Source organism: Ascidiella aspersa, chromosome 9, assembly GCF_963924565.1.
Source record: "Ascidiella aspersa chromosome 9, kaAscAspe10.2, whole genome shotgun sequence".
NCBI classification, from domain to species: domain Eukaryota; kingdom Metazoa; phylum Chordata; class Ascidiacea; order Phlebobranchia; family Ascidiidae; genus Ascidiella; species Ascidiella aspersa.
The window spans coordinates 23,576,483-23,597,226 of NC_139455.1; the positions used below are offsets into that span (position 1 = coordinate 23,576,483).

Sequence of the window (20,744 nt, forward strand, 5' to 3'; positions counted from 1 at the left end):
AGTCAAAAAAGTCCAAGTTAGGTCAATTGCTAAGCAACTTTCAATCAAGTAGGCTACAGTCTTTTTGATAATAGCGAGTCACCTCTCTCTGGTAATAAGTTGCCCAAGTCAAGTCCTAGTGCAAAATGTCAATATGGATGAATTTGCCTTGCTGAGAAAGTCCAATTTAATTAAATGATTAAACCAATTAAATCTCTGCTAATCTCGATGTTTAGATCTTTGAAATGCTATATAAAAACACAGCCAGTCGCACAAGTCGTTATTCCTTTGGCTTTGATTATGGTTTAAACCAGTGTATTTTAACTTTTTTAAGATGACGGAAAAACTATAAAAAGTTTGCGAGACCCAAAACGAAAGTTTATAATAACGCCTTTAAAATAAACCAGCGAACAGCATTTTAATCACTTTTACTTTTTGCTAGTGTTTGGATGAGCGCAAAATTGATATTCGGGCTGAATTGTATTAGCAGCAACAGGCGCACGCAATTTAAATCGTATTATTAAACTTGCCGAGTCTTACTGTTACACAATTGTAGAAGCAAATCACGATTCAAACTGGTGATGGCTTTCACAAAACATCGATGATTTTTGATCAGGGTTATTTGAAACGTTAGCATAAATAATAAATTTGTTGCGGAACACAGGTTAAAAATCACTGGTTAAAAAAGTTCAAAAGCATCATTTTCACAAATAGGTTTCTTAGCTTCGTAGCCTACAAGTAAAAGTGACTACTTTAATTTTACATTACCCTATTTTTTTACCCTAACCGCGAACTCCCAAGTCTTGGAAGTGAAATACAATCACGCTTTACTATATTATGTGGGAAAACGAAGCCTCTTGGAAAGTGAAGGGCAAAGCATTGTCGAGGAAGTCGATTAAAGTTTAGGTTTTGAATAGGGCTGGCAAGGACTTTCGGACAAAAATAGCAGCGTTATGCAATAATCGTTCGATGGAAAGCGCTTCTCCCACACTGAATTTCCGTGAGCAGCAGGCAAATGAGGAAGTGAATGCTTGGGAAATGACAAATGGCAGGCTGGGATTGTAGTTCGTTTGGGGTACGATAATCTATATTACGAACTGTTGGGTATTGGGATTTATTAATAGGCTGGGCGCTGATCTAGAATCCTGCTACATATTTGTCCGTGGGTTTATATTGCTAACAATATTTGAATTAGGGTAAGAGTTGGCGTTTGGGTTTGGGGTGGTCAAGTATTGTTATTATATTTATTCTTACATATTTATGCCTTCCTTGATTTAAACTTTGACAACTCACTAAAAATAAATGTGGTAGCATTTTAGACCAACGCCTCGAAAAGTGTTACACTTGCATTTTTTCGGAAACAATGCAAGTTTTTTTGCAAGCAGAGCATAAGCAACAATAGCTGAATAAAACATATTAAAAAACTCAATTGTCATTTGTTCTTTTATGCTTCCCAAATAAACTGACATTGGATTAGCTTTAAAGAACCACATTCCTTTAGAAAAAAACTGTGCTATAAATAACAAAACCTTCCATGTGTAAGTTACACTTTAAAAATCAACAATTACCTCCTAAAAAAAACAATTTTAAGTTTCGCTTATCAAATAAAGTGTAGATGTAACTAGATAAAGTGTGTAACTTTTGTATGTATGAAAAGTGACGCATTAAAAACCAATTATAGACGAATCACAGACGAAAATGTTGACGAGAAAATTTTATTTCTGAATTTTGTCGGCAACAACAATTCGTAATGTATGGGCAGCAATGGAAAGCGCTATAGAGGAAAAAAGGTGGGGGGGGGCTATTTATTCGAAATTGCCCCCTAGAAATAGTGGGGGGCACGGAAAAGGGGTACAACAAAAACGGGGATCTAGGGGGTCGCGTTATCCAACAGAAGGGGCGACACAGAACAGAAAAAATGGAATACCAACGAAGAAATAGCGGCCCTTTTGGCGTCCTACGAACGAAATATACACTGAAAGGAAAAAAACGTGTAGAAAAAGCTTGCGGCGGTATAACGTCGGCGTAAAAAAGCGAGAAACTGCAAATAAATAAATTGGACTAAAAAATAACTTGCTCAGTGGGGTGTGGGGGGGGGGGGGGGTCGTAAGAAGGGTGGTGGGGTTCGGTTAGGGGTGTAATTTATCCTAAACACGGGAAGCAAGAAGTTTCGGGCGTTTTTTTCATGCGCTGAAAAAGAAAACGTTATTTTGGATGCTTTTATAGTTGATTCTGGAGCTTTGATTCGAAGACAGAAGCAGAATGTCTTCCAATTACTTTGGCTTCAAATCGCCTTCTTTTTTGGCAACAATGTTTAAGCGATTTTTCGCGAACTTGAAATAATGAACCACATTTCAGACATTTGAAAGCGGTTTTATCAAGCGTTTTACAAAGTCGAGTATGTGCGTCAGGAAAATCGACAAGAGTTAATATTTTTTACGTATTTTTTTGCAACATGTTAAAGCGAGCGAAGACCGAATATAAACAGGTGAATTTTGCAAAAATATTTACCGTAGTTATGTTTGGGTTATCTCGAAGGTTTTTTTTGTGTGTTTTTATTTTGTTAGTATGGCACAATGATAAATAATTTTCGTTTTCAATTGACGAAAAAAAGTAGTAAGGTTATAAATTTACTTTTTTACACTCTAAGACATAAAAGTATTGAGAGTCTGGAATCTGGATTATAGTATTAGATGAATGTGACTTACAGGTAAAAATGTTAAAATGTTGATGAATTTTAGGGTTCTGATCGCCTTTGAAGCCAGATTAAGATATATCACGCATCTAAGAACGTTTTAACTCACAATAGAAGAAATGTTGCTCTTTAAATTCCTACATGAGCCTAGAATAAACGCACTAAACCAAATTAGCGTCGGTATTTTAACCTAGCGCAAATAAAAAAAGTTGGATTAGCGAATATTTGGATTAAGTTTTTTAGATTTTGTAAAAGTTTGTCTGGGTTAAAACTTGAATTTAATAGAGGCGGGCCAGAATTTTTCGAACAACTGTCTATTTTCAACTTTAAGACTACTAGAGTTTTACTAACAAAAGAATTCAAGCAGCGACGCATAGAAAAAAAAAGAAAAAAAATCCGCTTTTTACAAAAGGTCCTCTTCGAATTTTTTCATAATATCCGACTGTTGGTTCATATCGATTTGCCCGGACATTTGCTGCCGCCTACGCCTCTGCTGTTCTCTCATGCGTGCGATCTGACTCTGTTTGGCCGCCTCCGCCGCCTCGTTGGCGCCACCTTGCGCATCCGGGGAAGCGCCGTCGGTGGCCGTTGGGTGGCGTCGCGCCTTCTCCATGGCTTCGCGTTCTTCTCGGATTCTGAGAGAAGATTTTGCGGGGTCAGGATAACAGGAATAACTTTGGAGACAATTAACACGATACCTTTATATCGTTAACGATACTTAGCTGATTTTTTTTGGATTTAATGACAAAAAAATTCTGGTGAAATTCTGTTGATTTCCATGGACATAAACAGAAAAAAAGCGATAACGATAAGTGTCTTCAGACTTTTTTGTATTAGTCAAAGTCAGTCATAAATGAGTTCTAGTCTTTTAAATTAAAAATACGTTTCGGCACAAAATAAGGTATATCATCAATCTCTTAATTGGATGAATCATCTAAGTGTTGAGGAATTTTAGTGATACTTGCAACTCGAACTGTACCTAACTTGTACAAACCTTTTTATGTAAAAAGATCAAAAAAAATGTAGAAAATGTGTTTTTCTATATCTAGTACACTATATTTAAAGTGAGGTAAGACAAATGTTTAGGAAAAAATAGTTTGATTGATAGTTTAATAGATAGGGAAAATGGAATAGCGAGAGTCACTGATTTACATGGTATGACACTCCAAGGACAGCGACATCTGTATAGTTACTAGTACAGATCCTCAATCTTGTACATTACATTTAAAAAGAGTTGAGACAATTTTAAGGTGAATGAAGTTTAACTGGTAATAATTATAAGAAATGCAGCAGGGCGAGTTACTGATGTATATTATGTCTTTCCAAGGATCAAGACATCCGTATAGTACAGACCTCATGAAGGATCCAGGGAAATTATAGTTTTGCACATGAATGAGACGCCACTGACACCAATTCATGACGACACTTTAATGTGCTTTCGGGACGTTTGAGTTTTTTTTTAAATACTTTTGCGTGGTATTAACGACCGGCGTCATATCAGCATACTAATTGTCAATCCAATGAAAAGTTCTGAGCAATAAAGTGCTTGTAAAATGTTTTAAAGTGTTTTTTAGGGTGAACTAAAAGAAATCCGAAAACGTCGTTTGAAGTTCTCCAAAAACACTAGTTAAAATAACTAATCTGTTGAAGCTATGGTCAATTTTACAAATTATATTAAATAGAAAAAAAAAGTTGTCAGGTGGAAACATTTTTCTAGTCGCAGGCCAAAAGCAAACTCAGAAAGGTCTCTGTGGGCTGTACCACAAAATACTGTTATACAGGAAAAAAACAGGGCATTTTGCAATTTACATTCGATGGGGAAAAAAGATTTGCGCAAAGCGCAAAAACAATTGCTTTTAGGTAGTTAGGGTTAGGGGCACAGCATTACAAGTCACTGCAAAGTTCCGCGCAAAAAACTCTTACGGATCTGAACCTTTGCTAATAAATCAAACGCCGACTTTATGTGCAGGTAAACCGCCGGTATCCTAGCGTCTGCGCGCCAACCAGCCCGGGTCCGCCCAAAAGCCACGAGAAAATAGTAAAATAGGTCGCGGCCCGCATGATTTGCGTTGGCCGCCCGGATCTGGCCCACGGGCTGTAGGTTGGCCACCCGAGTTAAACAAAAAACAAAAATGGACAGGGAGAACTATCTTTCATGCGGAATCTAAAGAGAAAACAAAGTATCTTTCACAGCCGGAAGAAACCAACTCACTTTCTCTCCCTCTCCATCCTTTTCTCCTGATCCGATTGTTCTCGCTCCTGTCTCCTTTTTTCCTCTTCCTGCTGCTTGAGGAGTTCCATCATGTGCTTCCTCTCCTCCGCTTGCTTGCGAAACGTCTCAAAGCTGTCCGCCGCGTTGGTTGGTCGTGGCAGTTGGGGGGCCTGCGCTGCCCCGACACCGCTTGGGGGGTTGTTGGCCCCACCGGCCGGGGCTTTCCCGCCCCAACCCAGGTTGCTCCAAGACATGCGGTTCTTCATCTTGAATTCGGCCTGGAGGTGAGAAGAGTTCAATAATGTCGTGATTTGGACATAGAAGCCAGACTTGGACAACTAGATTTATTGCAAGTCAGAATTATACAGAAGTAGGTATCATTTTGAACGTTTCGAATAAAGAGTTATTCAAAACGTTCAAAATGATACCTACTTCTGTATGGGCTTTAATATTCTTATTACGTCTTACTACAACCTCCAACCATTATGCTCCAAAGATTAGAATTAGAATTACACAATTCCTGAAAAACAGAATATAAGCTACAATGGCGACTCATCGGCCGAAGACACAGAATTTAACCGTAGAGCACTAAAAAAAGAAAAAATGGGCTAAAAATTCTTGTCACCAGGAGGCTGGCATAACCTAGCTAGAAGTTGTAGTAGAAGTAAATCTAATTAATCACAATCAATAAAGTAAATCGCAATTAAATCTCATAAGAATGTGAATTGTAAAAACATTCCTTGTGTAATATTAGAGTTTTATTTCGAATTCTTTGTTTCCACTGAGAGTCTAAAAATGTCGTTGGGCTAAGTGACATTTATAATTTAATAATTAGACCTATATTTGAACTTCAGGCATGGTTTAACACAGTATTAACTGCCTTGGAAGTGCAAATTTATACGCAGAATTCAATTCTACTCAGCTCGCTAGCTAGACTTGATAATCAAATAACTGTCATCAGACTAAAGCCAGATGCTTTTCAACCAAAGTTTGGTGAAGACAACCCCCCCCCCCCAATTCCCAAAAAATTACCACAAAAGTCCAAAGTAATTTTCAAGGCTTGGAAACAAAAATATAAAGCAACCACTTAAAATTTCTTATAAAGCCCATCAACAAAAAACTCCTAATTTGAGAATTCTTTTTATATAATTCAGGACCAAACGTACAAAAATACACCCTGCTGTTAAACAAGTGACTTGTTTTCTTGCTCACCTTTTTACTTGCCAACAGCGACTTATTCTCCTCCATCGCTGACGACACGGATTTGTTGAGGAGGGAAGAGGCTGGGTCATCCGAGGGGTCGGGGTTGGGTGAGGTTAGGGACTGAGTGGTTTTACGAGGGGGTTGGTCGAACACTTGCCCGTTGCTATTGTTAAGGTTGTGGGCTACGGGGGATTGGGTAACCTGGAATAGTAGATTTGAAATATTATTTTAGAGACTATACGCTCACTAATTGATGACCGAATGGGACAGCATCGAAAATTAAACTGGAAATGTTGTTCGTTTTTTTTTTAATATATATGTACTAGTTTTTAAATTCCATATACAAATTATACATGCAATTGCAACATCGTCAATTTAGTCAGGACTCCTTTTTAGATAAATTTAGTTTGTGATGATATATAAAATAACATACCAAAAATAAGATATTCCGTTTTAATTTTGAAAATTGATTACCCTGGAATTTCTGTCTATTTCGTGATAATTATCAAGTCTTACTCTACAGATTTCTTCAAATTCTTTATTCTTGAATTAATATTTTTTAAGTAATGACTAAAATTTTTGTTTTTATTAAATACATGGCAAAATGCTTTTCAGATATTTTACTAATTTATTGAAAATTTTGTTATTTGCTTTTAAACAAAACTTTGGAGTACAAATGCTAAGTAAACTCATTTTAAACCTATTTTTATTTTACCTATACTCACACTTTAAACAGAAACAACACCTTACCATTGGATGTGCACCATTAGAAGAGGTTTGCATTAACATGGCACCCGGCTCCATTGGCCCCGGATTGCTCGGTACCCTTTGTACCGGGGCCGGCGCCATTGACCCCGATGCTTGCATGTTCATGGGGGTCGCTTGAGGTAACTGGGGTACAGCTGGGGGGAGGTTGGGTACCGCTTCTACCCTGGTGGGGGGCTTAGGCTTGGAGGTGGCCATCATATGTGGGTTGGGGTTAGTCGGGGGACTTTTGTGGATGTGACCCTGCTGTAAAATATCAATTAGAGGTTGGCTAATATTACTGCTATAGTGGATTGATTTCTCATACCGATTTTCCATATATGCAGTAACAGCAACATTAATTCAGTGTTTCTAAAACTGTAGGTGGTGACCAAAAATAGGGCCACCGTTTAATTTGGTTGTGTCGCCAACCGAATATTTCAGGAGCAACGCGGAAAAATTGCTCATATTTATTAAATTCCAACCTACTTACGCTAATATCTTATGTTTTGTTTGCTTACAAAAAGTTGAGTGAAGAAAATCGAGTGATGAGTGGTGTAATGCAAGTTATTTTTACCTCTTACTTGAATTTTTTTATTTTAATTTTTTTACATGATCTAATTAACCAAACAGTATGACAACTCAGTCAGCTATGAAAATAAAAGCAAATGGCAAATTCAAAAAAATGTTATATAATATTCTTAGAATAAAATATCATATGTTATAGATATTGTAGGTCTGTAAAATCAAAATATTAGAGGTTAAGTGATACATAGAACTATAACTAATAGAAAAGCAACATTTCGAAACTCAGTTAATAAACAAAGATAGGAAAGGGTAGAACGAAGAAAAAAAACACAATATTGTAAAATTGGCAACAATTTTTTTAACCCGTTGGGCCTCTTTATGTACTAGTTAATAAATTGACTTACCAGTGGCCTTTGTGCTTGCATAGTAGGGGTTGGTATGTGTGGGGTGGGAATGCTTTGTACATTTGGAGGAAAGTTTGGATGTGCTGCAGTTTTAGCAGGTGGGGGAACAACCTAAACATGACGTCAATAAAGTAGAATTAAAGAAAAAGTGTATGTAGTTATCTGTTACCAAGTTTTTTAAACTTAACATAATTTCAAAACAGTTTAGTTAAGAGCTCACATGTTTATTACAAAAACAAAGAAAATACACACCGGTTGACTTTGTTGCCGTTGAACCAATTGCGATGGAGCACGACGTTTGGCTTTGTCTTCTTCTAACCACAAACACAAATTTGACCATTTGTTAACAACAAAAAAATAACCATTTCTATGACTTGAAGAGTTTAAATCATGTGCTAATTTGACAATTAGTTGTTTATTGTTACTTTTAAAAGTGAAGAATCGGAAAACAGACTTGAAAAATCCAAAAATGGTTTCAATTAATAAAAGCTTTATCTGGGTGATTCTGCGGTAATTATTTAATAAACAATTACCAAATTCACTTGAAAATTTAAGAATTCAATTTTCCTAAACTGGTGCTTTTAAACCCCTCTTTTCACACACACACACAAAATTGGTAACAAAAAAATTGTTTTGTATTTCCAGTTTTGCTTGTTTTGTTTGGATAAACGGAATACACGAGACAGCAATGCAGAAAGAGTGACAGAAACGGTGTAAAATAATCGATAGAAGCGGCAACAAGAGAAAGAAGTGAAGGGAACAAATTATTTACAGCAATAAAACTAAACGAACCGGCTAAATGTCTAGTTTCTACACTTGTTCAAACAGTATAAACAAAGAAGTTGAACATTTAAAACGATACAAAGCAAATACATGAAATTATTCAATAATTTTTATACAAAGAATACTACGTGCTTCATGTTTAAGCCAACCTACAATGGTGCTTAAAAATAAGAGGACCAAAAATGCAGCTTTGCCCGTTAAAAAACACAAACTTAAGCTACCGGTAAAGATTTATCATACTAAACGGACTAGCACAGAATTGGCGATAGCAACACTTTCAAACCACATGGTTTGTAGGGCTATTCGGCAAAACTTGGGGCAGTAGACAGACTCAATCTCTTAAGAGGCACCACAACCCACTACTGGCAATTTGATACAGTTGTAGTGCAGACGACATGCTTGCAACCAAGATTAGGCTGCTTTGGTTTTAAGCAGTTGCCGGTCACCAAGATGCTGCGTAACTTTTTGCAACAACACAATAAAAGTACTTGGAGCAAACTTAAACGACAAAACGCATGGAAATTTGGCGTTTCAGTAAATACAAGCATCGATATTTAGAAACATTTCCGCTTTAACTTTTCAATGTTTTATTGCAAAGCAATAGCACACTTTTATACAAAGACGCACAAAACAACAACAGTTGAATGTAGATAGCCATTTACATAGAAAACCATATAAAAGATAGCACAGACATAGAAAAATGGAAAGCTGCATTGCTGTATCAAAATGCCAATACCGTGTGTGTGTGTGTGCCCAACAAGATTCAATTTAAAAAAAAACATCTTACCTAATTTTTAAAGGTCTGTCTACAACCTTCACTCTGCCTACATAAAATCCTAATATCGGCATAAATTCAATTTGATTACTTATAGTTATACTAGACACAACAAAACACTTGAAATAGTAGTTTAGGTTATACACTTTGTTTATAAAGTCTTAAACTTTCTTTTATGAATAGTTTTATGCAACCGAGAGGCTGCTATTCATATTCCAGCTTAAAAAATTTTCCCAACCGAGAGAAAAAAAACGCTTTAAAAAGCATTCGTTTTTCCCACAAATTGTCTTTCGCACAGACAGACTGCCCTCGGTGCAGAGACGTTCATTCACTTAAAGTTTACACTGGAGAAAACTGCCAAGTCGCGTCGCTAAGCAACCGGCCTTTCGACACTAGCTACCTGAATCTGAGTCGGAGGTGTCAGAAGAATTTGAAGATGAGGAGTCGTCAGAGCCGGAAGAGCTGCTTGAGCTTGCCGATAAACGGCTTCCACCCCCTGCACCACTTGTCGCTTTGCCTGAAAGATTAAGGGTTATAAATAACCGTAGAATGAAACAAGTGGTTCTTACTCTCATAGTGAATTTGGGCTAATTTTGTCAATGATATATTATATTGTTATCTATTAAATCAGTGCTTCTCAACCATTTGTCGCAGAGACCCAATATATAAAGTTTGAGTGCAGCGGCAAACCTTTGGCGAGCCAATTCTCTTCACAGGGCTTTTGTCAGTGAACATAACCCAAGAACTTAGCATGAATCAGTGCAAATTTAATTATTAAGGGCCATGCTTTCGTATTGCTACTGCAATATTCTCAAATTTAGGAGAAATCATTATCGTAACCAATCTTAATAAATCTAACCATATAAACTTATCGTTGTGTCATTAAATAAAAGCAAATCATAACTTAATAGTTTTAAAACTCAGAGTAATGACTCCAAAAATTATGAGTACCACAAAATGAAATAATAAAACAAGATACAATGAACAACACTAACTCAAATATAAATAAAATAAATAAATTATTAATAATAATAAAACAGGAGAACTCATAAAAATAGAAAACATGACTTTACTGTCAACAATTTAAATAACAGCTAACTATGTAATGTATTTAGGTATTGGCTGAAATTAAAATAGAAAATGCTAGCAAATTAAATAAAACTAACGGTCGAAAATGTATTCTAAAATCCAAATAAATGCAATTAACAACTCTATTCATTGAATCTTGAAACTTACTTTTCTTTGGCTTTTTCTGCATTCCAAGCTTGTCACTAACATCCTCCAGTCGTTTTTCCAACTCCTCTTTTTTCTTCTGTGTTATTTGCTCTTTTGTTGCCGGTTGTTTTTTTGCTAAAAAATAAAATAGAGAAAAATCTTAGTTTAACAGGTTTAACATTACAAATAGCAGAAAAAAATAGTCAAAATTACAACAAAAAAACTGTTGAATATCACACGAAGGAACTTCATTAGAAAAAAAGAATAAATAACCACCATTGTAAAAAAAAACACTTACTGTAAGGTTTTCTGACTTTCTTCCGCAAGCAAGTCATGACATATTTTTCCAGCTCACGAAGAGTTGAGGGTTTCAGGGTTTCAAAATCAATTTCAATCTCGTCAGGATTGGAGTCTTTCAGTGAGGGTTCTCGCGTCTAATAGAGAGAAACAAAATTTGCATAAAAATAAAAATATTGTGTTGCCAGCTAATATTACATTAGGTGAGAAGGAAACCATAATTAAAATATTATTAAAAAGGGATTAAAATTAAAAATATTGTGTTGACTAAACATGAAAATAACTAATGAAGGAGGTCACATAAATAATAAAGGGGTGTAAAAGAATTATAATAAAATACAAATGTGGAAATGTAATTTAAAAAGGTACAAATTAGCTCTTCAAAGTTTATCACCTATTCCTAAATTAATGATAAGTGAAATAAAAGATCATACCCTTGATACAAAACTAGATATTGAATTAAAATATAAGCCAATTTACTCAATGTATTTTAACATTTAAAGGAACATATATTTTTTTTAAATAAATAACATATGCTTCCTACTTGAATGATGTGCACTACTCTGCCAAGTTTGTCGCCAGGAAGTTTGTTGATGTCGAGCGAAAGCTGGCGCTTCTCGTCGTAGGTCATCGGCTTGGCAAGGTCATGCTCCTCGTTGTCAAAGTCGTCGCTCTCATACTGATAAACGTCTGACTGAGCACCGGCTCCACCGGCGGCCTTTTTAGTTGCCTTCCTGCTGCAGAAGATTTATTATTGCATTTAAAATGGTAAATGTTAAATCAGGGGTTTTTAACAAGGGGTCATGAGCTAGTTTTAGTGGGTTTATAACGGCTTCAATGATTTTAGAGCGTATTAAGAAAATAGAATAAATTTTTCTTAAAAAATAATATTGAAAAAATCTTGCCGACCCTAGTTCATTAAAACCAATTTTTTTAGGAATACCTTTTGTCACTAACCCCTGTTTTTTCCAATCTTTGACTTAATGTTTTTTGTTTTTTCATTTAATTTTTTTTATATTTATTTATTTTTTTTTTCTAAGTGTTTTCACACCCAAGCTTATCTGGACACTAGCATAGTGACTATTTTATCATTTTTTTTCAAAAGACTTAAAATACCGAGTTGATATAATATATCTCGTAAAGTAGGCTGTATTAAAAATTAACCCACCCCTTTCTGCCCTTCTTGCCGGTTTCTTGCTTCTGTTTTGCTGGTGGCAATTTGCTGGACGAAGCTGGCACATTGGAGTTTGTGACGACCGGAGCTGCAAGCGATGCGTTCGATTCCGTCTTTGCAACCTTACTTTTTCGCTTTGGCTTCACTTCGGTTTCGTCCTTTTTTCAAAAAAATTCAAAGATATTCGAAGACTTTTTTCAAAAAAATTAGTGAGTTTTTAAAAAAGAACTAAAATTCAATTGCTCGACGTTTTATAAATGCAAGTCGAAAACAAAATATAAATGCCACAGTCAACACAATTAAAAAAAAACAGTTTAACGGTAATGTCCAAAACACATAACTTTAGCTGGGCATAAAATAAATTGAAAGACCTTCGTAAATCAATTTAAAAGAGGTGGAAGCCTTGATTTTAGGCATAAACACAAACATATTCTTTTCAAGTTACATACCAAAGTGAAAAAATGAAGAAACAATGTGTTTTGCAACTACTCAATAAAGATAAAATAATGGACTACAATGTTTGTTTCCTAAATAAGCAAATCTTTATGTTTATGTTTACACACTTTCCAAAGATCTACGCCTTTTACTATATTTAAAATGTAAATTCTAACTTTTAACTTTGCTACACAAAATTAAACATGACATACTTTGTGCTTAAGCTTTGTCTTCTCTTTTTTCTTTTTTTTCTTCTTTTTTGGGCCTTCACTGAGGAGGCTCTGCTGTTGCTCTGTAAGCGCAGACAGCTTTTCATGGACTTGCTTGAGCTGCAAAATATTTATGGAATTTTACTAGGTGCAATCTGACTGACGTTACCCAGTAATTTTTTGCACACATAATTAATGTTGCATTGTTTATCGCAAACAAAAATGTTTCAGACAAAAATATGGTGAAATATTTTCTAACTAGGTATAGTGGGTGAAATTGCTAAATTTGCTGAAAAAAAAAGTGAAAAACATAATGTAAAGTCGGAGTCATACTAGTGATTTGACAAAATCTCACAATTGAGCTCTGCAGCCCAGTTTGTTTTTTTAGTGGAAAAAAGTGGAAAAAATAACAACATTACCTAATTCTCACGTGCATAACTATTTGGTGATTTAGAGAGCAAAAATTATCCCTAATCTACTCATAATTTCTTAAAAAACCTCAATAATTATTTGGACAGCATCACCTAATTTATTTTTGTATAAAAATTTAAATAACAGGTATAACTATTTGGTGTTTTACAAAGCGAAAATAATCAACAGCCTGCAACCAACAAAAGTATGCAAACCTGATCTTGAAGAGCTGCTAATCGTTGTGTCCTCTCCTCAGAATCACTGCTTGAAGAGGAAGATGAATTGGACGAGGAGTCATCAGCGTCAGGAGGGGAGATGTGGCGATGCTTCTTCTTTCGCTTGTCCTTCTTAGCTTTTTCAGCAGTGGAGGCGTCACGCGTAACTCCGTCTTGGTGGATGTAGCCCGCTGTTGTTGGGTCTACCTTTGGTTCGTCTGGCATCTTTGCAAACCTAAAAGCAAGTTTTTGTTGAAAACCTGGGTCTTTTCCAAAACGTTTAATTTTTGTCTTGGAACAAAATTTTTTTATTACCAAAAATTTGTATTTCGTTATATAGTAAAAATAATCACTTACAAAGAGTTTAGACTTTTTTTGGATCTACTAAAAACAGCAACTCCACTAGCTTAAGTTTTTAATAAAGTGTTTTGAAGGCCTTTTTATCAGAGATTTTAAAATAACTGTTTTAGAAAGGAAATGCCATTTTCTATCAAATTAATTTAACTTACTTCATTTCGAACACGTCCGAAAGCTTCTTTGCCATGGCAACCACATCATGATCTGGCGGATTGTATTTATAACAATTGGTAACGATAACTCGCATGTCGTACGCAAATTCGTCAGGGGTTGCATATTCTCTGCGGAACAACTTTTGTAAGGCACACTTGACCAATTTTTTTTGACTTATAAAATGCAATGAAGATCTTTTATAATTCACCCCCTTCAAAGCTCTTTTTAAGTAATTCCAACATAGAACAGAAATTAATTGCTCACTTTTTTTTGATAGAGTTTGATGAAAATTGTGATTTTTTTATGTACCTTGCAGCTGTATGGTTAATGGCAATATATATAATAATGTGTGTGGAATTAAAATGTAAGAAATAATCCACATAAGTCAAAAGTAGTTGCAAAGTGTTATTTCAATAGTTAGTTAATAGTATGTTTTAACCAGACAGGTCTTGTTTGCACAATATACACCTGTGGCCAATACAAGTTTTATTAAAATTACCCATACCTATTGTCCATTTTCTTGCGCATTGTCGCCAAATCCATTGGGTGCTTTATCATTTCATAATAATCGTGCAGACCCAACGATTCAGCATCAACAGGCTTGTAAAACGGCCAAGCAAAGCTCTAAAAACATATTCAAGTTCAACAAAAAACTTTACTGAGCTGTTTAAAAGATATCTCGAGCTTGAGTAATTTTTTTTTCTTTATTGATGGAAATTAATTGCAAAAACTATTGTCGTGGTGTGGTAAGTAATTTCATTAGTTTGCTAAAATGTAAATATGCGACTCAATATACCCCTTTAAAACAAACACAGGGCTGAAGCAGTGAGTTTTCTTACCGCATGCTTTTTGGAAAAGAGTTCCTTAAGGATATTGCAGCAATATTTTAGTTGCTCAGTCAACTTGGTAATTCGCTGTCGCTTTGTGCTGTGTTCCTAAAAACAAAAGTGAAGCAAAATATAGGTAAACATAAATCACTGAAGTATTACTTTTCCAAACTAATAATATTAAATTGATATAAATATGTTAGGAACTCAATATTTAATATAGTACAATTTTCTGGTATTATCTCGCTGACGAAACCTAGTAAAGTTTTGTTTACATTAAAATTTATCACAAATAAAAAAGTTTTACACAAAAATAAAAAAGTGCTCTTACGTTTGAGGTGCTTACATTTAAACTCTCTTCAGAATCCAAATCTCGCGACCGAGGCGGGCGAATAGTACGACCGGAGCTTTCGCGCCGACCAAACGGTTGGATTCGACCCGGAACCCTGGTTGTGGTTTCGGTCGGGTCAATTTCATCCAAACCCATTGATAAATCGTCGTTGTTGGATGTATCGTGTTCGGGAGAGGCTGCTGTTGGTATTTTCCCGGCTACAGTTGTGATAACTGGGGTGGTTGTGTCTGCTTTTCGTTTAACACCCTTTTTAGGTTTTGTGGGCATGGTCGGAGCTTGTGGGGTAACCTACAAGATAAGTGCTAGTTAAACACATGACACTTTGCAAAAAAAAACTTTCAAACAAAATAAGAAACAGAAAAAAATTAGCAGCTTGTAAAAATGATGCTTTAAATGTCTGATTTGATTGGTCTTTTGAAGGCTCCTGTTGCACTTTGCAAAATGGTCACTTAATTGAAAATGAGAAAAAAAATACATGGTATTTTGTTAAAATAAATCAGACAAATAAAAAAATATATACATATGCTAAACAGTGACATTTATAACTTAAAAACTATATATTAAATCTTTAAAAAAATACGCAATTTTTGTTTGTGAAATGATTGTGAATAGAAATACATGGTTAAAATTAGTTCGAAAAAAACCTTTTTTAAATACTTTATTCAGTAAAAATATAAGCACTTAAACTTTTTGTGGGCGCAAAACAAAATGGTCTGGCGTTTTATGTACTTCTCTGGTTAACTCCGCATCCGTGGAATGAGCATCTGCATACACAGAAGACTGGCTTACCACCGTTTTGCTAACCGAGGTCACGACGGCAGTAGGTGAAAGGTCACTGGGTTGCGGGGTGGTGGTTTGCGCTTCGGTCTTGTATGCAGGGTGAGGGGGCAGTGGGGCATCGTTGCTCGAAGTCACAGTGTGAGGGGGCTGCGGTTGGGCAACCATTGGTGGCCGTGGGGGCTGAAAGAAATTTAGAGGCTCATTTATTCGTTAGCTGGAAATGGTTGATTTTATTGTATCCGGCTTTAAATACAATTACAGACTTGGGTACACTATGCAAGGATCTGTAATGTAGCTTGATAATAATTTGCAAAGCCAAAAAGGTCGAGTAGAATGACATCATCTTGATTAAGACGTTTCAATACGAGCGAGCCTGTATCATCTTCAGTTAATTCATTATCAAATCAAAGACTTGTTGTACACCTTGTAATGACTTAATTTAAATGATGGTTTAGAAATATTTATGGCTTACCTGAACTTTATAGTACTGTTTAAATATTTAGATAAAGTTATGTTTCATTGTCTAGAACAGAACAAAATACAGAGCGCATGCCTGGTCCGAGTAATGTTATACATACTTGTGCAACTTGGTTTCTGGTGATAACGGCAGCAGCACCTTTGGGAACTCGACCTCGTTTTACTTTGCTCTTGGAGCCCGACTGGATTTCAACTTCCTCCTTGGGCAAGTCGCGGATTTTCTGCAGAAAGTGCTTTTCCAAAGTCTGAGCCATAAGCACCACGTCGTCTGTAGGCTGTAGGATCAAAACATTCAAAAATTAGGGCAGAGGTTTTACTTACTACTTCCTGGACAAAATAACTCTGTGTTCAGCTCAGACTAAAACTAATATATTCTTGGTTTAATTGCTTGGGGAGAGACAACTTGATTTATCATGGAGTTTTTTATTTAAAAAGTAGTAGAACAAAAAAACAATAATAAAACTAAAACAGTACATCCGTAATTTGTTTGTATGTGAACTTATAAAATGCAATTAGTCTATATTGGAGAAAAGGCCATTCTGTTATGTGTTAAGAAGAATATGAAAGAGAATATATTGTAGATAAAATGTGTTACTTTAATTCATGAAACTGTTTTATTTGCAGTATTTGTTTTGACAAATGACCTACTGTTAGTATTGCAGTGGTACAAAACCATACCAACAGTATAATTTGTGTTTACCTTGTTGTAAATATAGCAGTTGGAAAACATGAGGTTAAAATCCTGTAGGCATTCCTTAGCAGAGTAATACTGGTTGGTGTCCAACTTTTTCTTGATCAGTGCTAGATCCATTGGGTGTTTTATAATATCAAAATAGTCCTGTGAATAAAAGTGGTTTTACATTCTCTGATCACCAGTTATAGTAAATTGTCTACCAGTTACTAACACTAAGTGATACACTATTTTTATGCAACAGTTTTGAGATCTACTAGGAATGACCTTTGTGTAAATCCTCATTAAATGCAGAGACATGTTTCATTCTAAATATAAACAGTGAAGTACATCACAAACTTTGGTGAGGTGTGGCTCAGGCGCTGCAGTATCATTGCACAATATTGACTTTTTCATGAATATAATTATCATCATTTTACAGTGGCTAATTTTAATTGTTTTTCATTGCAAACTTTTAGCTTGCTTACTGGAAGATTAAGCTTGACTGGATCAACTGGTGCATGGAAAGGCCAGGCAAAGTGGTGCTTCCATAACCCTTTCAGCACAACCTTCTGCAAATGCAGCAACTGGTTAGTCAATCGACCCCGTTGTGGCTTTTCTTGTACATTCTCCCCAGGGTCTGAATCCTCCATAGACCCAGTGACCTGCGGCTAAAGAAAGACAATTTATTTAATTATTTGACAAAAAACAAAGCTTAGTGTTTATATTACAAATTAAACAACACACTTTATCAAGTCTACATTCCAGATTATTATTTTTAAGTGAAATCAAAAAAGCATTACATGTCATGATACTAGCTACACTATTTTTGTTTATTTACTTACAGTTGCACTGTCCACAATGCCAGACATCGCTTATCCAAAAGAAACCACACTGAAGCACAACTCCAGATTGCTATCCTACTGTTACAACAAGTATAAAGCAAGGGTTTGTTTACCACTGTCTAGAAAACAAGAAGGGAAGCGTTGGTTAGCGTCATAAGGCAACAAGTCTACCGCGGGCGGATGGGGTAGCTATTACTAATACCAAACAACTGTTGTTTGTGTTGTGGTTTGATCAGGAAGGGGCAAAGCGTCAACGTAAGTTTCAGGGGAAATATTGCGCCAAACTATTACGTCAAGATCACGCGACCAGCGTGCGCACACAGCCCACTTGTGCGGCGCAGTCAAGAACGCACAGTCATGGGAGAAAGCGCGAGGCACGTGACTAGCAGACCAGCGCAGACGCGCGTACTCGCCCTTACGAAAAACACTTGTCCGTTGGGCAAACGAGCGGGCGGGCACCTTTCGCGCTGTATTCAAATGCCTAGTCGCTTTTGTTCGGCCGGCCGATCGACCGCCCGTCTGAGCTAGCGAGCGCGCAGGAAAACAAGCGTCGGACAGACGCGCTAACCACACGTCCGACAGAAGGATTCTAGTATCTGGCGGGGGAAATTTCGGCGGGCTTAATGCGACGCCCATCGGCCATCAATCGCTGCAGCACCATAGGCACGGACCAGCTGCCGCAGATTAAAACGCAAGCGACCGACGGCCGGCCAATGGCTTTTGTTTGTGTCCATGTGAACCACACACAAAACGCTGCTGTCTGACAGAATTTATTTCCAATGAAACTGGCGTTAGTGATAATTGACTCGCATTTTTGTGGCTGCTGTTGAATTCCTATAAGACCACACACATTTCGAAAGGCTTTTACTGTAGATCCTTTAAATATTGTCTATTTTATAGATTTGTTATTTTTTAAACATACTCAAATGTCCAACTAGCAGTTTCAAGTGTTGTTTGAAGGCTTTTAAAAATCATTGCATAATAAACTTGTTGGGGAAAGACACTTTTGCTAAAATTAGTTTTCTTTGGTATTTTAAGGCATGCATTTTATGAATGTATAAAACAATTGACTAGTAAGTAGTAACATTCATTTGTTAATGTTTAATTTGAATGCAAATAAAATAGAACCGAACAAAATGTGAAACAACATGATACAATAGTTCACATGGAAATAAATGAAACTCAGTGTTGTGGCAGTTCTATGCTGATTTTACTAGACAAAGAACAATGTTGACATCCAATACAATGTGGCTCACTTTCAGATTTATTAAAACATTGAATTGAATCCTATGCATTTTTTTTATAAATAAACCGCAATGCTGGCCAAGAATCCTACCACATTTTTAACAGTAACAAAATGAGTCGTCAAAATTGAAATTGCAAGGAGGAAATCAATATGCTATAATAAAAGTACTTAAAAAACCCAAACTTGCACCTTAACCCAAATAATGTTAGCAATATAAACCCCACAGCGAAAATGTGGTAGGATTTTAGACCAGCATAAAATGCTTTGCACAAGAATGGCTTACACTTTTAGATTTAATTAGCATTCAAGCAATTGTCATAAACCAGAATGGGTATTGTGATTTTATGTAAGATGTTAAAGTCTTTCAAATTAAATCAATTTACTGCTTTATGCTGGTATATTAAAGTGGCATTAGGCATTATATTAACTGTTTTCAAATTTCTAGTTATTATCAGCATAAGAAAATACAATATTTCTCCACACTTGTTGTGACCTATTCATCTTATGGTTAAGTCATTTCTAAACTGGTGCTAATAATAATTTTTAAAGTACATAATATTAAATCAGGTTAAAACTAAGCTCATCTAACATTATATGTGCACAGAAGGACATGAACTGAAACTAATTTGCTGCAAAAATGTAGAATGCTCCTTCTTTGCAGCCTATGCAATTGACATTCTAATTTCCCAAGTACAAAATCAGTAAAACAAGAAGAAACATTTAATACAGAACGAAATAAATAATACAGATACAACAACTGACATTTGGAAAACTATAATTAATTAAAAAATTGAAATATTTTTCTAAAAATAGCCGTAATTAAATAAAATTGAGAAAAATATAAAGGTAGACTAAGCCGGACAATAATCCTGTTCCAGACCAATTAAGGCTTCGATAATTACTTCCAGTACATTGTCAAGCTAAGCATCTTTAAAATAGTCCGACAGATTGAACGCGATTGCAATTGTACAACTACAAAAATATCCGATATAGAACTGCTTTGGAACTTGTCTTGCCGCTCTCCTGTGAAGCGAGCCGTCGCCTCGCCCGCTTATATAGTCGCTTCAAATCGTCTCGCCGCTCATTGGTCGAGGACCTGTCACGTGAGAAAAAAAATTATATTACGTCACACAACATAGCGTAAATTCAGCTGGTTTTTGTTTTACTACTGAAAGGCGCGGAAATGTAAACCCTCCAGCCGCCAACCTCGCCCCAGTTGCACCCTTACCAAGTTTTCTAGCCGAATTCTTACCCATTTAAAGCGCCGCTTACGAAAGGCGCCTAAAACTAGATCCGCCATGCAACGTGACGTCACAACTGGCGACTTACCTTTTCGTAGGCGGGCGGAAAACGTCCGAAACTACGGACTTTCGACGCTCAAACATCGCCAGAAACGTTGAATTCGATTCGGTCACTGCAATTCATCTCGATTTCTCGCCGTTTTGCAATCCACGGGCTTCGCTTTAACGAAAAGTTGCGCGGCGCCCGCACAGACCGAGCTTGCGACCGGCCGCCTTGTCTTCTCGTCTGAGCTGAACAGGCCTCGCTCGTGCCGCACAGCATTGTGGGTACGTGACGTCAGCCATTACTGTTCTGGCTCTCGACGGTCGTTCATGTGGCGCGAGAGCTTCTCTCCATGACTAAGAAAATGCGCACTCAAACGGGCTAGACTGCAGCGAAAGAAGGTAACCGTGCCTTGCATTGGTGTGCAGCCTGTTTTTTACAACTCTGACAAGTTCGAATTTGAGGTTCAGGTCT

At 36.3% G+C, this 20,744-nt stretch overlaps 1 protein-coding gene across 2 annotated transcripts; it reads right to left on the minus strand.

Annotated features, from left to right (window-relative positions):
• Positions 1-1,492: 1,492 nt before the first annotated feature.
• On the minus strand, positions 1,493-20,346 carry LOC146133710 (bromodomain-containing protein 3-like). 2 transcript variants are annotated; one of them, XM_083396686.1, is made up of 23 exons: positions 20,316-20,346; positions 17,741-20,082; positions 17,384-17,566; positions 16,926-17,063; positions 16,327-16,500; positions 15,698-15,928; positions 14,963-15,256; positions 14,629-14,724; positions 14,295-14,413; positions 13,789-13,917; positions 13,280-13,514; positions 12,657-12,773; positions 12,004-12,167; positions 11,380-11,569; positions 10,837-10,972; positions 10,560-10,673; positions 9,724-9,840; positions 8,018-8,079; positions 7,766-7,876; positions 6,840-7,100; positions 6,099-6,290; positions 4,887-5,164; positions 1,493-3,309 (listed from the first exon to the last, which is right to left on the minus strand). In XM_083396686.1, exons 2-23 carry the CDS (start codon positions 17,765-17,767, stop codon positions 3,078-3,080), a joined length of 3,600 nt encoding a protein of 1,199 aa, XP_083252812.1. In that variant the 5' UTR covers positions 17,768-20,082; positions 20,316-20,346; the 3' UTR covers positions 1,493-3,077. The 2 variants fall into 2 exon arrangements, with proteins under 2 accessions (XP_083252812.1, XP_083252811.1); XM_083396685.1 differs by having other exon boundaries at positions 1,498-3,309; positions 11,380-11,572; positions 14,948-15,256.
• Positions 20,347-20,744: the final 398 nt, after the last annotated feature.